A 16,567-nucleotide genomic window follows, 5' to 3' on the forward strand; every position below is an offset into this window, starting at 1 on the left:
ACAGCAGAACAACTGGGCCATACATATACATGCATCTATTCTCCCCTTCCCATCCAGGCTGCCACCTAACACTGAGCAGAGTTCCCTGTGCTAAACAGTATGACCAGGACTATTTTAATAGGCCGATCTGAAAACAAAAAGTCCATTGTAGGCATTTGTACCAAAGTAAATTCAATCTGAATCCTGTGGGCTACAGAGGGGCACTTCTCCAGGTCTCATGAAATTTTTTCAAACTGTTCTCAGAAAACTTCCAGCAGTATAACTTTTTGTTTCCCAAATGCCCTTTGCTTCTCAGTGCTGTGTGTGTGTGTGCCCTTTGCTTCTCAGTGCTGTGTGTGTGTGTGTGCCCTCTGCTTCTCAGTGCTGTGTGTGTGTGTGTGTGCCCTTTGCTTCTCAGTGCTGTGTGTGTGTGTGTGTGTATGTCTGTGTGTGTGTCTGTGTGTGTGCCCTCTGCTTCTCAGTGCTGTCTGTGTGTGTGTGTGTATGTCTGTGTGTGTGTCTGTGTGTGTGCCCTCTGCTTCTCAGTGCTATCTGTGTGTGTGTGTCTCTGTGTGTGTGTGTGTGTGTGTGCCCTTTGCTTCTCAGTGCTGTGTGTGTGTGTGTGCCCTTTGCTTCTCAGTGCTGTGTGTGTGTGTATGTCTGTGTGTGTGTCTGTGTGTGTGTGTGTGCCCTTTGCTTCTCAGTGCTGTCTGTGTGTGTGTGTGTCTGTGTGTGTGTCTGTGTGTGTGCCCTCTGCTTCTCAGTGCTGTCTGTGTGTGTGTGTATGTCTCTGTGTGTGTCTGTGTGTGTGTGTGTGCCCTTTGCTTCTCAGTGCTGTGTGTGTGCCCTTTGCTTCTCAGTGCTGTGTGTGTGTGTGTGCCCTTTGCTTCTCAGTGCTGTGTGTGTGTGTGTGCCCTTTGCTTCTCAGTGCTGTGTGTGTGTGTGTCCTCTGCTTCTCAGTGCTGTGTGTGTGTGCCCTTTGCTTCTCAGTGCTGTCTGTGTGTGTGTGTGTGTGTATGTCTGTGTGTGTGTCTGTGTGTGTGCCCTCTGCTTCTCAGTGCTGTCTGTGTGTGTGTGTGTATGTCTGTGTGTGTGTCTGTGTGTGTGCCCTCTGCTTCTCAGTGCTATCTGTGTGTGTGTGTCTCTGTGTGTGTGTGTGTGTGTGCCCTTTGCTTCTCAGTGCTGTGTGTGTGTGTGCCCTTTGCTTCTCAGTGCTGTGTGTGTGTGTGTGCCCTTTGCTTCTCAGTGCCGTGTGTGTGTGTATGTGTGTGTGTACGCACACATTCATGCCTGATGGAAGGGTTTATTCTGTTACAGTTGCTGTTGTTTTTCAGTTTCAATGCGAAATCATTTCACACTTCTCAAAATTATAGGATCCCTAAAAGCTAAGAATTCTGTATGTGTTAAGCAGAAGCTAGCAGCATGAAAGTGGAGAACTATATTTTAACCTCATGGGGGGGTTGATTGATGCTTTAAGTTATATATCATATTGCAGGACCTGTCAACTCTGAAGAATTAATTCTTCGGTTTCTTACAATCAAGAAATACAGGAAAAAAGTCACAGATGTTAAAAGCATAGCTTTATGAAGATACCCATTGATATATGGTAGACATAGATTGCTTTTTAACTTCAAAGATCCAAGTAAAAATTTAATAAATAAGGAATCCATCAAAAATGCCCCACAGACTTCTCTCCCTGATACAAGAGGTAAGTGCCTGAAAGACTGGTAGAAAAAAACAAACTATATAAGTGCAACTTATTTTTAACAGCATTGGGAGATCTTTGCTATTTAAAATAATCTTCTGATGATGCCAACTGTCAAGCAAATATTTTCTGTCATATGAAAAAATCAATGCATTTATGCCATGATACAACCTTAGGTCTTTTTATAGACAATACTGGGGCTTGTAATATACAGTTACCTAAGAGAAAAACAAAAACTCAGATGATTGAACAATATAAGTATCAAGATACAAAATTATCTTTTTTAAAAAAATTCAATTCCTTTTAACTATCATCAAATAATGCGTTTGCACTAGACATGGGAATATACACTAGAAATATAGGCCCTCCCACACTAGAAAATTAGGCTAATGCCTTTGAAAGCTATCGCTTTAAGATATTCTGTAATAATTTACCAATGTAGACAGTCACTCTTCTTGACTCCTAGCCCTTATTCTGAACATCTTGAAATACCTGAAGAAAATCTGAAAAGAATAGATTTCTTCCATGGTTCCTTCCTTTAGTTCTTTTCGCTCTTCACTGCCCCCCCTCGAAAATCTTTCTACATCATCTAAGAGCTTCCTCCAAAAGCAGGAAAAGATAACTCAGTCCTCAATTTGGGGCTTAGTCTAGAACCAAGCACTGAGGGTTTCCAGACCATGAAGCTGAATTCCAAGGATGTCATAAGCTTGTGATTCCCACAGTCAGGGATGTTCCCCAAAGAGGCTACAGACATTTCCACCTTTTGCTTCTTTAATTCCAGCTCTTGTGAATATAATGACTATATCTGAGAATTATTCTTACCCATATATTGACGGTTTCTTTCTCGCAAAGCATCTTGGGATAGGCTTAACTCCCATTCATAATATCTAGATACATATAGGAAGTGACTCATATGGTTGTTCCTGGAGTTATTATGTGACTGTGTGGTGCTAAGTCACTTCAGTCAGTCTTTTTGCAATACTATGGACTGTAACACACCAGCCTTGTCTGTCCATGGGGTTCTCCAGGCAAGAATACTGGAGTGGTTGCCATTCCCTTCTTCAGGGAATCCTCCTGACCCATCGATCAAACCGCACCCTCTTACCTCTCTTGCATTGGCAGGCGAGTTCTTTATGCTAGCGCCACCTGGGAAGAGTCACTATCTATCTATCTATCTATCTATCTATCTATCTATCTATCTATCTATCTAAATACAAGGACCACAGTTCGTGTACTTGGCTCTAAGGACAAGGATCCTGGATACAAGGGTCCTTGAAATACAAAGACTACAATCACTGCATCTTTGGCATATATAAGAGGCAGTGTAGCCTCGTGGTTAAGTGCAAGGACTCTAAATTCCGATGGTCTGAGTTGAAATCTCAGCTCTGCCTCTTAAAAGCTTATGAGCTCTGTCTCCTTATCATTAACCTTTATTTAACCTCCATGGGCTCATCTTTCTTATCTGTAAAAAGAAGGAAATACTGTAATTGGCACCTACACCTGCAGGTTGTTGTAAGAACGAACTGAATGAACATTTATGCCATGCTTAGGACGGTACCTGACATGCAGTGAACAGTGATACGACATGCGCCATTAGTTATCCCCAGAGTTCAAAGACTGTGACTGGGAATGATCATGAGCATGCATATAAGACACCATGTATATTTTAAAAATCCATTCATATGGAAATATACAGATGTGCTTCTTGCTTCGGCTACATGTGGCCTGTCAATAAGCTAACACCTCATATGAACTTGTCTTTTAATTGCAGAAACTAGACTGTGAAATTTTGAGTGAAAAACAATTTAACTTAAAACATGTCAAACTCAGAAAATATAACATAGTAAGAAAAAAAATCTAGAAAACTTAAGGGGAAAGAGAAAGACTCAAAAGCAGTAATGAGCAATATTTCCCCTAATTATCCTAACAACATCAACAAAAAAAACCCTCAAGCCTATAGAAGGGTGATTTAGAACTTGACTGCTATAAAAAAGTTCACATTCAATGACCTACTGTATAGCACAGGGAACTATACTCAGTATCTTGTAATAACCTATATGGGAAAAGAATCTGAAAAAGAATAGACATATATACATATAACTGAATCACTTTGATATACACCTAAAGCTAACACAACATTGTAAATCATTATAAAACTATACTTCAAGAAAAATTAAAGGAAAAGTCCACAATTAACTCCTCACAATAACAATGAATTAAACAGCATATAGCAACACTCACATAGCAGGTATCAGGGAACTGAAGATAACTTTCTTCTTTTAGTATGGGGAATAGAACCACCCATCTTACGTGGGGAGGGGATTCATCCCCATGGGGTAGGCTGATGCTTAGACAGCCTAAAAAGATAATTTTTCTCATGTTTGTTCATCTGCTTCTGACTGGGCACCACATGGACCTAGATTTCCTTTTTCTCCTGTGATTCTGGACCTAGATCTCAACAGGCTGCTTTCCTTTAACTCCCGCTTTCAACAAGATATGATATATTCATATACACATCCACAGGATTCCTTAGAAAATGTATGGCTTGCTTTCATAAAGTCTTAAAATTAACAGCCAGAATATCCTCAACATGATCCTATAGCATTCCTGCTTTTTATCAGCTGAAAATAGACACACAGACATGATGTTAGTAATGCAACTTTATGTTATCTGACAAAACAGAAGTGAACAAAAATTCCTAGAGTTCTGCTTTAGCTTGCAGTGATGCACCTCTAGGGGAAGGACAAGCCCCAGTGGAGACTGGTTCAACCAACCCGGTTCTTCTCACATCTGGGCAATGAACCCTCAAATAGCACTTATCCTAATTTCTAACAGAGAAAGGCTTTCACATGCAGTCCTACTGATAAATAAATCCTTGCTTTAAGACCTTGCTTCAGGGATTTCCCTGGTGGCAAAGTGGTAGAGGATCCATCTTGCCATGCAGGGGATGTGAGTTTGATCCCTGGTCGGGGAACTAAGATCCCACAAGCCACAGAGCAACTAAGCCTGAGCACACGAGAGAGAGTTCAGGGGCTGCACTGAAAGGTTCCGCATGACACAGCGAAGACCCCAAATGCTGCAACTGAGATCCGGCAGGGCCAAATAAATGAATAATTTAAAATTAAAATTTTTGAAAAAAAGACCTTGCTTCGGACGGCACAAAAATTGTTCTGTAATATCAGGGCAAGTGGAAGAAGCATGAACTAAGGCATCACATCGATGAATTAAGACCAGGAGCAGAAGTCTGTCTTCAGCAGATTGTAGGAGAATATTTGTACCATACCGCACAAGACAAATATGGTATTCCCGAGAGGGGATGGGAGGAGGGAAGCCAGGTTCAGCATTAGAGTCTCCCCTCCTCCCTGTCTGGCCCAGGTCACTGGAGGACCCAACATTCGGCCAGAAGACCACCCTGAAGGGAGCCCTCTAGAGTCAGGGACACGGCCAGTGGCACCCTCCGGGTGTGGCTTCCCCCATCAGTCCTCCACAAGCAGCTGATGTTAAGTCTGTAAGCAAGAGCCACGAAAACAAAATGTCTTCCAAAAAATAGGAAGGCTCGGCTACCCGTGATCTTATTAAATAAATAAATAAATAAGGGAGGCTATGACACATTTTCAGAGAAGGCAGTGGCACCCCACTCCAGTACTCTTGCCTGGAAAATCCCATGGACGGAGGAGCCTGGCGGGCTGCAGTCCATGGGGTCGCGAAGAGTCGGACACGACTGAGCTACTTCATTTTCACTTTCATGCACTGGAGAAGGAAATGGCAACCCACTCCAGTGTTCTTGCCAGGAGAATCCCAGGGACAGGGGAGCCTGGTGGGCTGCTGTCTACGGGGTCGCACAGAGTCGGACGTGACGGAAGCGACTTAGCAGCAGCAGCATGACACATTTTGTATTTTATCCTAATAATGCATTTTCTTTAGGTGTTCTTATGTTGAGGAGCATAAATGGTTTTGCAGTGACTATGATGGTAGCGACAAAAACATCCTTGAATGAAATCACACATCCGCAGCTTAGGGAAGGGAGATACGCACGTCTACCTGTGCCCTATCTCTTGAGATCTGCCATGGCTGGTCAGGGTCAAAATGACACAGTCGTTCAAAAGTCGAACTCCAAAGGACAACAGAAAATTAAGTGTATCTGAGTGAAGCTCTCAAGACAACCCAGAGAGAGGGAGAGAGAGAGAGAGAGAGAGAGTGGATGCACGGATCACTGGTAATTGACTCTGCATTTTTCCAGGGAGGTCCAGTGGAAAATGTCCCCTATCCACACTGCCAGTGGGGCCTCTCACAGTCCTGGATGCCCCCAAGGGATTCCTGCAAAATCTCATTTTGGCAAACCAGCAAGAAGAGCACCCCTGTATCTTTCATTCTGTGGGACTGAGGGATGTTCAAAGACCATGTGCCAGCCTGAGCCTGGCAGCCAGGCTGGCAGAGGACTGTGCAATGTCGTGTCGGCAAGGAGGGTTCACTCAGGTCGCAGGCGGTGCAGAAGTGGCCCCACTGCCGAGGCTCGCTTCCCGGGTAGAAGCCCCCTCCGTGAAACAACTTACTGCTATTCACTCGCGGTAATCTTTCTTCAGATCACGCCGACAGCCCATTAATCATTTCTGTCATCCCCCTACATAATCCAATGCAACAGATCTCTTGTTTTTCTAAAAATCCCAGTGCCAGAAACTAAGCTCCAGAAAGAGGAAACCCTTTCCTCTTCCAAGTGGCTGGCCCAGGTGCTGAGTGGAAGAAGCCACCAGTGGTGGTAACTGGCCTATTTTGCCCAGAATCACAGAGAACGTTCCCTGGAAAGTTTGTAAAGAGAATTCAGGTGGAAAAAAGAGGCAGGGAGACCGGAGAGAAGCAGCCACCAGCTGAGGGGGAACGTGAGAAAGGAAAGTAGGTGAATCGACCCCCAGTCAAAGTCAGATAGGGATTAAAGAAACCCTTCTTCATGGTGTAACCAAGGCCAATTGGTCGAGCAACTTTAAACCAAAGAAAAAGGATGTTAAAGGCCAAGGCTGCAGCCGTCACAGAACTTCTGCCTCCCAAACCAACGAAAAACTAGCATTAACTAAGGACAAAATAGAATGAGCCCCAACGGCTAAGAAAAGGCCTCTTGTGGAGCCAGTACACTGCTTACCTAATAAAAGTGGAAGTGACTTTGAACCCACTGACCTCTGGGACTGACTTTTTTTTTTCATGCAAATATGCCTGGTGGGTAGGAATGAACCTGATGATCGGATGCAGGGGACAGAAGAGCCACGATCGTGACTAGACTGCTCACATACGTATTAGGTCACACACTGTGACCTGTACAGGGGACAGAAGTTAATGACATCACACAGGGGTCCCCAACATCTGGGATCTAATGCCTGATGCCCTGAGGTGGAGCTGCTGTAATAAGAAGAGAAATAAACCGCACAATAAATGTGAAAACCCTGAATCATCCCGGAACACCCCCCTACCATCCACCCCTGGTCCATAGAAAAACTGTCTTCCATGAAACCAGTCCTTGGTATCAAAAAGGTTGGGTACTACTGGCATAATACAGAAGGCGCAAGAAGAGCAGCTGAGCGACTGTTTTCTCTTTTTCCTCCTCCTACGCCGGATGCTGCCACTCTGATCAATGACAAGCTCCTTTACAGACAAGGGAGATGCCCCGAGATGCAAAGTGAGGACACTGTGTATCAATAGCTTTCAAGTCCCTACTAGACTCTGGGACTCTCGGAGGTTGACCCAGGTGGTTTGAAGATCACGTGCAGGTCTGAGATTCTGTGATTTTAGCATGCTCATAAGGAAGGGCCGATGGTATAAAAGTGTATTTCACAGACATCATGGTTCTCCTCAGTGCTGTTGAGTCAACTTGTAGTAATCAGTTATGACTCAAGAGGTTCGATATGAACATATGTTTTGTATACCAAAGTCTGTCAATGATTTACTTAAAACATAAATTAGAGCAAGTCAGTCTTCATTTAATCATATGATTGTTCATCTGCCATTTTCCAAAAAACGCCGGCACTTATGGGCACAGAAGGAGAGAAACAGACCCATGTAGTGATGAAACAAATGGCCATAACCAGCACCACAAGAACATTCAGAGTCATGCTCGACTCGTTGCGACCCCGTGGACTATAGAGTCCACGGGATTCTCCAGGCCGGAATACTGGAGTGGGTAGCCTTTCCCTTCTCCAGGGGATCTTCCCAACCCAGGGACCAAACCCAGGACTCCCGCATCATGGACGGATTCTTTACTAGCTGAGCCACAAGGGAACCCCGAGAATACTAGAGTGGGTAGCCTATCCCTTCTCCAGCAGATCTTCCCAACTCAGGAATTGAACAAGGGTCTGCTGCATTGCAGTGGGTCCTTTAGCAACTGAGCTATCAGGGAAGCCCATCAAGAGACAGTATCTGAGTAGGAGTGGCGTGGCTCAGTGGGTAAAGAATCTGCCTGCAATGCAGGAGACCCAGGCTTGATCCCTCAGTTGGGAAGATCCCCTGGAGAAGGGAATGGCAACCCACTCCAGTATTCTTGCCTGGGAGAATCCCATGGATAGAGGAGCCTGGAGGGCTACAGTCCATGAGGTTGCAAGAGTTGGACACGACTGAGTGACTAAATCATGAGTTGGGTAAGTTAAGGGATTTCCAAGGATAAATCTGATAAGGATGGTCTTAGAAAGAAACTTCCTACATAGTCTCCTATGTCTCCTACATAATATATTTTAAGAAGGTGACTGTACATCCTTTATTTTTCAAGTTTCCTTACTGGTATAAACTTCCGCTTTGCTGAATGTGCACCATTCTGTTTCATCTAAGTATAATAAAACTCAACTGCCTTTGGATTTGGGACTCAGAACAAATAATCTGAATTTTTTTTTAAAGGAACCTTACCATGAATGCTACTGTACTTCTCAGCGTGGATTCCCACTGGAAGCAGCTTTTAAGGAACTGTATTGTATTCCATATACCCATGGTGAGTCTCTTCACTCGGTCTACATCTCTGGATAAGATCTGATTTAAAAAAAATGGAAAACAGGGAACGAGACTTACACACTTCAATTATTCTCTTTAGATCAGACGGCTTGGTCATTCGAATTATATTCTGTATAGCCACTAATTACCAATAAAGAATAAAGAATTAACAATAAAGAATAAAATAAAAAATAAAAACAATAAAGAAGAGTCCTAAAATTTTTCTAGAATTCATTTTTAAAATAGGACCATTCAGGGAGGAAAAGAAAATCCAATGCATTTTATAGCTCCTTTAAAGGAGAACAGGCGGTTTCAATAATGTTCAACACAAAACTGAGCTGGTAAAAAATATAGTCATTAGGCATATGATGTGTGTGAATTTGTATGTGTGTGTGTTTGAGAAAGATAGAGAGAATATAGTGAGGATTTGTGCTGTTTAGTTTTTAGTTTGGAAGGAACTGGGTAGTTTTAGTAGAAATCTACATGCATTCTAGCTCATCACACTTAGAAGTCTATAAAGCTCCAATCCTTTGGCTACCTGATGTGAAGGGCCACCTCACTGGAGAAGACCCTGATGCTGGGAAAGACTGAGAGCGGGAGGACAGGGAGACAGGATGAGATGGTTGGATGGCATCACCGACTCCATGGCCACGAGTCGGGACAAAGTGAAGGACAGGAAAGCCTAGCATGCTGCAGTCCATGGGGATGCAAAGAGCTGGACATGACTCAGCGAATGAGCAACAACAGCAACACACCAAAGTACATTTCTGCAGAGGGAATCCAGCTCTCCCACCTCTTTGCTGTGTGATTTGGGGCCAGTTTCTTAACCTCTCTTATTCAATGAGGTTGACACAGGAGTGCTAACCTTGGAGGTTGTGGTGACACTTGAAGGGCTTAGAACAGTGCCTGGCACATACCAAGAGATTTTAAGTAGCTGAGTCACAAGTACAGGTTTCAACTTTGCAACCATCTGGGGACACTTGGTGGTGAGAGGCCCTGAGGGAGAAACCTAACATACCCCAGGGTCTCAGCCCCAAATCCCCTGGTGCTCCTACCTCCCAAAGCCACCCCACACGGAGGTGAAGGTCCTGTTTGGCACAGGCAGTCTTTTCTCCCAGATGTAGGTAGATTCATTTCAATCTGTTTGCAAAAACAGCAATGCCCCCTACCTCAATTCAGGTTTTAATTTTTCAAGTAAACAGAGCAAAAGGCAATAATAATAACAATAATAAAGCCACTGACTACGATTACACAAAATAAATATTACACTCCATGTTGTGGCAGACCAAAACAAAACATTCGGATGCTCCCTTCAGAAGAGGTGTAAGGCCTTTCCCCAGTGTGTCCAGAAGTTCATGGGAAACCAAAGGATGGTAAGCTGCCTTTATATTTAACTTGCTTTATGTAATCCCCAGCTGCTCACCCCACAGGAAGTGGTGGAAGTCATAAACACCTTAAAAAGGGGACACGCTGTTACACAACTGAAGAGGGACAATAAGTACAGAGAGGAATCCTGAACCGCTTGGACTAGAACAGGGAGGGGCTCTGAAAAAAATTGCAAAGGTCGTGGTAAGAAAAATGTGAAACTTCCTCTACTCAGCCCTGATCTTCACTTTCTGTTGAGCTGATGAGAGAGGAATTAAGGGCCCCTGGCAGGGGGAGTGAGGATTAATTCCACCGGGGGTAAAATGCTGATACATCTCAAATTTAGGCAAAACAGAAGTGGGAGGATCTGTGGGTGAATCTGAGGCTGGACATCTTGAAAGAGCCACCAGCTTAATTGTATGATGGACGTCATAAGCAAAATGCCTCTCTGAAATGTGCAAGGATGGAGAAAAGCATGGCTGTGATGGAAGGAGGGTGGAGAGGCCCGGGATACTCAGGAGGTTTATGGAGGCTTGGTGCTCAGAATTCTTGTTTACAACACGGTTCAGGGATGAACGGGGGGCTGACACTCCCTGCATCATCCAACAGATATGTTCTCAGTCTTTCCCTTCTTTATTGAATCCAACCCAAGTCCTCATCTAGGGAGGAAAGGGGAGATGATGGGGGGGAAAGTGGAGAGAGGGAGGAGGAATGAGAGGGAGGAGGAATGAGAGGGAGGAGGAATGAGAGGGAGGGGAGATGAGACCAAGTCATGAGCAGTAAGTACTCCAGGTGCTGGTGCTAAGTGCACCAACAAGCCAGGTTACTGCCCTGACCTACCTTTTTGGACAGCTTGCGGCTATCTTCAACAAACCGCTTTTCTCTGGGAGTAAAGGTCCGAATACTTGCTTTGATCTAGAAAGAAACATCAGGGTTAAAAACAGAAGCATTGAGATGGATTTCACTCTCTCTCGAATGACTGAGAAGCCCTAGAAACCAACACCTTCTGACCCTAAGGGCTTGGGAAGGGGTGGGGAGCAGAGACCTAGGGGTGCCCTGGTGCTCTGCAGGGCTTCTGGGTTCTCACTTCATGAACATCACTGTCATGAGTGATGAGACTGGAGGTCAGACTGGAGACTCGTGGGGGCTCTTCCCACGCTGCAAACTGAAGAGATTTTTTTAAGCCACTGCAGAGGTTGACTCACGACGTCCTCCAACTAAAGTCTCTAAAAGTCAAACTTCCCTTCACATCATGGTTTTGAACTATCCCTTTTGTCAGTAATACCTTGCAATGTGAAAATCAGTTTCCGGCTCATAAAAACATTTTTTTTCCATAGAGAATCTCATTTCCTCTTAATGATCCAGAAAAATAAGTACATGAGTCATCTTAGTCCTGTTTTTAGGGAATAAACTGAGGGTCAGAGAGATTCTGCGGTTTGTCCAAATGACTCAAAAGTCAAATTCAAGTCCTTCTCTTCTACATCAGATGGATAACTAGAACATTACTGAACTAACAGGTGTGGCCTTGAGGCTCTTTCCCTCCTAAAACTCCAGTTTTACATGCATGCATATTCTATATACAAGCCCTTGCCAGAAGAAAACAGGAGATGCAGGGTGATCTGTGTGTAACGCACACCAGAGGTTCCCCTCGAAGGGAAACGTTCAATGGGGAAGAAGAGGACGTAACAGCAGACCCGCGTACTGGAGCCTGTGCCCAGAGTCCTAACATGTCTAGGAATAAAGTATCGAACTTCCCCGCTACTGATTTTATGAATAATCTCCTAAACAAGGCAAAGAACCAGCAGTGCATCATCAGGGAGAAGAGTCGGGAAGACCTGCGTCTGGATCCTAAACTCACTCATCTATTAGCAAATCAGTTCTCCTCTTTAATTCCATTTGCTCATCATAAGATGACATTCATGATTGCTACGGACCAGGCTTCTTCTGGGAATGAAATGGAACAGTATCAGGGCCTGGGACATTGTAGGTGGGTAATAAATGGCAGCCGTTCTTCTAATTACTGTAAAGGCACCACTCTCCTATAATCATGGACCCCACTAACTAACCTGTGCTGTCCCTTCCTGTTCTAGAACCTGCTGCTGATACTATGACAAAGGAATGCTCACAGCTAAGTAAGCCACGTTCCCACATGCCTAGGAATTTCTGCTCCCAACAGTTGAACTGTATGTCCATCAGAACCAAATGCACTAATTCGTAAACCTGTTTCTGCCAATTTTGTCCAATACTGTAATTCTATATTTTAATTATTATAGAGATTATTGATATATTATACAAGTATTAGTTGCTCAGCCATGTCCGACTCTTTCGAGACAACATGGACTGTAGCGCGCCAGGTTCCTCTGTCCATGGAGTTCTCCAGGCAAGAATACTGGAGAGGGTTGCCATTTCCTTCTCCAGGGGACCATTCCGACCCAGGGATTGAACCCGGGTCTCCTGCGTTGCAGGCAGATTCTTTACTGCTGAGCCACCAGGGAGGCCTTAATACAGACCAAAAGACTTGAAATCAGTGTTGTTCTGGAAAGTGTTGAGAAAGGCCAGTTACTACAAAGACACTGCTACTGAGGTGATGATTTTATGCAAAAATAACCTAGAGGGATTCCACATTCAGACTGTTCTGTGTCTTTAAAGAATATCTCCACTTTCAAGAAACTGAAATTAGAATTTAAAGATGTTATAGGTGTATGTATGCAAGGAATACACTGTAGAACTAAAAATATTAAGTCTACGCTATTAGAAAAAAGGTTTCAGGTCTGCAACTAAAGACTGGCAGGGAATATATATTCACGTATTTTATCTTATGCTAAAAGTGCAAGCTGCACTTTTTTAAAAAAGGATTTTTAAAAAATCCTCCTTTTACTGCTGTTTTCCATTAACGATTTGTCCTGATAATGTCTGATTACAGAGCATCTACTATAATAGTTAAATAACACAGAGGCTTGAAAACATCTCTATTCAATCATCAGTGGAAGAAGATTAAAGGTAATAAAGCCAAGAACCTAATTTCCCTCTTATTTCTTGTTGTTTTTTTTTTTTACATTTACTTCTTTATTGTTTAATATAAATTTATTTATTTTAATTGGAGGTTAATTACTTTACAATATTGTATTGGTTTTGCCATACATCAACATGAATCCGCCACAGGTATACACTGCCCTGGGATGAGCCAGAGGGATGGTATGGGGAGGGAGGAGGGAGGGGGGTTCAGGATGGGGAACACATGTATACATTGATTTATTGAGAATTACACACCATCAATTCTACTGGGCCAACAGGATTTATATGAGACTGTCCAGCACTGATTTTTTTTGGCTAAATTTCAAAACACTATTTTCTCTGTAGCAGTAAAAATTCTGAAACATTTTATAATGATTTGAATCTCTTTAGGTTGGCCACCTTTTACTTTTGGTACAAAGAAGTTGGGAGGTAGTCTAGTTAGACTTACCGGATTATATATGAGGTCCATCTCCAAGTAAATAACTCCTTTAAAAGCTTGTTCTAAATCTTTATTCTTCAGCACGTAACAGTTTGTTTGTCCATCTCGAATCTGATAAACAACAGATAAAACACAAACTTTCTGTGGGGTTTAAACTGAACAAGCTGCCAACACTGAGAATGTAAAATGTATTCACAGTTGAAGCCAATATTAAACAAAATTAAACCATATAAATATTAATCATAAATCAACTTTTAATCCTAAAGTGCTTCTATAGCTGATAAGAAGCTAAAGTAACAATCACTAGGCTTCTCCAATAAAAAAATTAATGAATAAAAAAATAAAAGAAAAATTTAAAAAGAAATAATCACCAGGCTGAAACTGATATATGAGTGGAAAATTGGTGGTACAAACTATTACTAAGTCTACCAGGGCTTTCATTCAAAAATCCCAGAGGTTAAACATTTTTGTTAAGAAATGATGAATATTCTATAAAATTTCTGGCAAGTACTACTTGAGACTGCCAAGGTCATGGGAAAAGGGAAAACTTGGAAACTGTCGCAAGTCAGAAGACTAAGGAGATTAGATGACAAAACGCCATGTGGTACCCTGGGTTGGATCCTGGAACAGAAAAAGGACATTAGTGGAAAAACTGGTGAAATCCAAATAAAGACCAGAGTTTAGTTAATAATAGTAATGGATAATGTCAGGTTTTTTTGTTTTTTTTTTTTAGTTTTGATAAATGCATCACGGCAATGTAAGATGTCAACATGAGAAGAAACTCAGTGAGGGTACATGGGAACTCTGTATCATCTTTGCAACATTTCTGAAAACTTACAGTTATTTCCAAAAAAGGATTGTAGGATAGAATGTCTTAATTATAATACAGTATTATATTTTATAAAAATATTAAATATATCTTATAAAATTGTTGCTGTTCAGTCGCAAAGCAGGGTCTGACTCTGCAACCCCGTGGACTGCAGCACGCCAGGCTTCCCCGTCCTTCACTATCTCATTCACGTCCATTGAGCTGGTGATGCTATCTCATCAACTCATCTGTCGACCCCTTCTCCTTTTGCCTTCATCTTTTCCAGCCTTAGGATCACTTTCAGTGAGTCGGCTCTTCAATCAGGTGGCCAAAGTAGTGGAGCTTCAGCATCAGTCCTTCCAGTGAGTATTCAGAACTGATCTCCTTTAGGATAAGTCCAAGGGACTTGCTGTCCAAGGGACTCTCAAGAGTCTTCTCCAACACCACAACTCAAAGGCCTCAATTCTTCAGCACTCAGCCTTCTTTACGGTTCAACTCTTAATCCATACATGACTGCTGGAAAGACCATAGCTTTGACTACATGGACCTTTGTTGGCAAAGTGATGTCTTTGCTTTTTAATACACTGTCTAGGTATGTCATAGATTTCCTTCCATTTCAGTGGAATGAAAACTGACTTTTTTTCCATTCCTGTGGCCACTGCTGATTTTCCCAAATTTGCTGACATATTGAGTGCAGCACTGTAACAACATCATCTTTTATGATTTTAAATAGCTCAGCTGGAATTCCATCACCTCCACCAGCTTTGTTCACAGTAATGCTTCCTAAGGCCCACTCGACTCTGTACTCTAGAATGTCTTGCTCTAGGTGAGTGATCACACTGTCATAGTTACCTGGGTCATTAAGAACTTTCTTGTGTGTAGTTCTTCTGTATATTCTTGCCACTACTTTTTAATTTCTTCTACTTCTATTAGGTCCTTACAATTTCTATCATTGATCTTCTAAAATAGTTTCATAAAAACATTTATAAAATATAAAATATAAAGACATTATTTTATACAAATCTTACAAAATACCTTAAAGAAATGAATTAAGGAGCCAGTTTTTAAAGAATGACCAGTATTTCACAGCCACATACAAAGCAAATTAAATAAATCAGCATAGCTAAAGTTGAGGTAAAAATTCAAATACATTTTAAAAGGACAATATGCTAAAAAACCATCAAAGTTTAAATAAGTTCCACTGATGGCCTTCCTCAGCTAGCATGTACATCAGTTCCATATATCAAACTACTTATGTACCCCAGAAATTAAGGCACGTTAGAAAAACATCACTGTATCATTTTGGAAATGACCTGGCTCCCATTAAGGCATTTTCTTTTCAGATTTGATAGCAAGCAGCAATGCTTATATTGTACGCCAGAGTAGCATATGTATTATTAAACTTCTGGTTTGTTCAAAACATCTCTGCTAACTCTAACAGGGCACAGGCAAACTTGAGCTGACCAAAAGATCCATTTGGGATTGTAATGATCAAAGATTTGAAAGAACATAGGAAATTTGAGGGCATGACGTTTGAGCTATATTTTAAATGACTACTGCTGTCACTACAAGCATTCAACACAAGTGTTCTCATAAACAGTGGTGGAAATGAGTTGAATAAGTCACGGCGTGGGGCGGGTGGGGGACAGAGCCTTTCCACTTTACAAGGGAGAGGTCACCTTCCTTCCCGAAGTCACCCCACCTCTCTCAGATTGAATAGGTTTTAAACAGAAAGATGGTTTTCCTGGCCAGTGGCGAAGAGGAAGGGGCTGCCCCATAAAGACCTGGCTTCCTTCCTAAACGGTATCCAAACAGGATTCTGAGCTTCCTCTTGTATCCTCTGTCTCACTTAATAAATTGTGGGTGTTAAAGTTGAAAGAAATAAATACAAAGACAGCATGACAATTTGCCAAACTGACTTTGGTCCAATTTAGCTTTGCCTCAACCCACAGTCATTGTACCGTTATCTTAAAATTTCCATGATTTCTTAACGCTTCGGGAAGGGCAACAGAACAAGAGATATCTGTATAAAAAGAAACATTTCATAGTAAAAGAAGTTTTTTTAAATTATTATTTTGGGTAAATGATCGTTTCCTCTTTCTCAATGTCCTAGAATTGTGTCAGCAAAGCACAGAATCCACCTAGGACATTAATGCTGTTTTTAAAGTTAGAGATATAATTAAGGCTATTCATGTTTGGCACTTTAATATATTACTTTTAAATATAGAAATTCCAAGTTTAAAAATGTGTAAAAGATTGAAACATGACATAAAAAAAGTTCTTCTGGATGTCC

The 16,567-nt window shown here is 42.1% G+C and overlaps 1 protein-coding gene across 25 annotated transcripts in view; it reads right to left on the reverse strand.

The window, feature by feature from the left end:
• Positions 1-16,567, reverse strand: part of MCTP2 (multiple C2 and transmembrane domain containing 2) — a 270,449-nt gene that overhangs the window by 74,209 nt on the left and 179,673 nt on the right. For all 25 annotated transcript variants that reach the window (XR_011250196.1, XR_011250197.1, XR_011250198.1 and 22 more), the window contains 3 exons: positions 13,476-13,577; positions 10,853-10,927; positions 8,567-8,686 (listed from right to left, as the gene is read on the reverse strand). Coding sequence is in view for 22 of the 25 variants with exons in the window: in XM_069558923.1 (XP_069415024.1) it covers positions 8,567-8,686; positions 10,853-10,927; positions 13,476-13,577 (297 nt within the window). In the remaining 3 variants the exon portion in view is untranslated. The remainder of the gene's footprint in view (positions 1-8,566; positions 8,687-10,852; positions 10,928-13,475; positions 13,578-16,567) is intronic.

This window comes from Ovis canadensis, chromosome 18 (genome assembly GCF_042477335.2).
Source record: "Ovis canadensis isolate MfBH-ARS-UI-01 breed Bighorn chromosome 18, ARS-UI_OviCan_v2, whole genome shotgun sequence".
Lineage (NCBI taxonomy): Eukaryota > Metazoa > Chordata > Mammalia > Artiodactyla > Bovidae > Ovis > Ovis canadensis.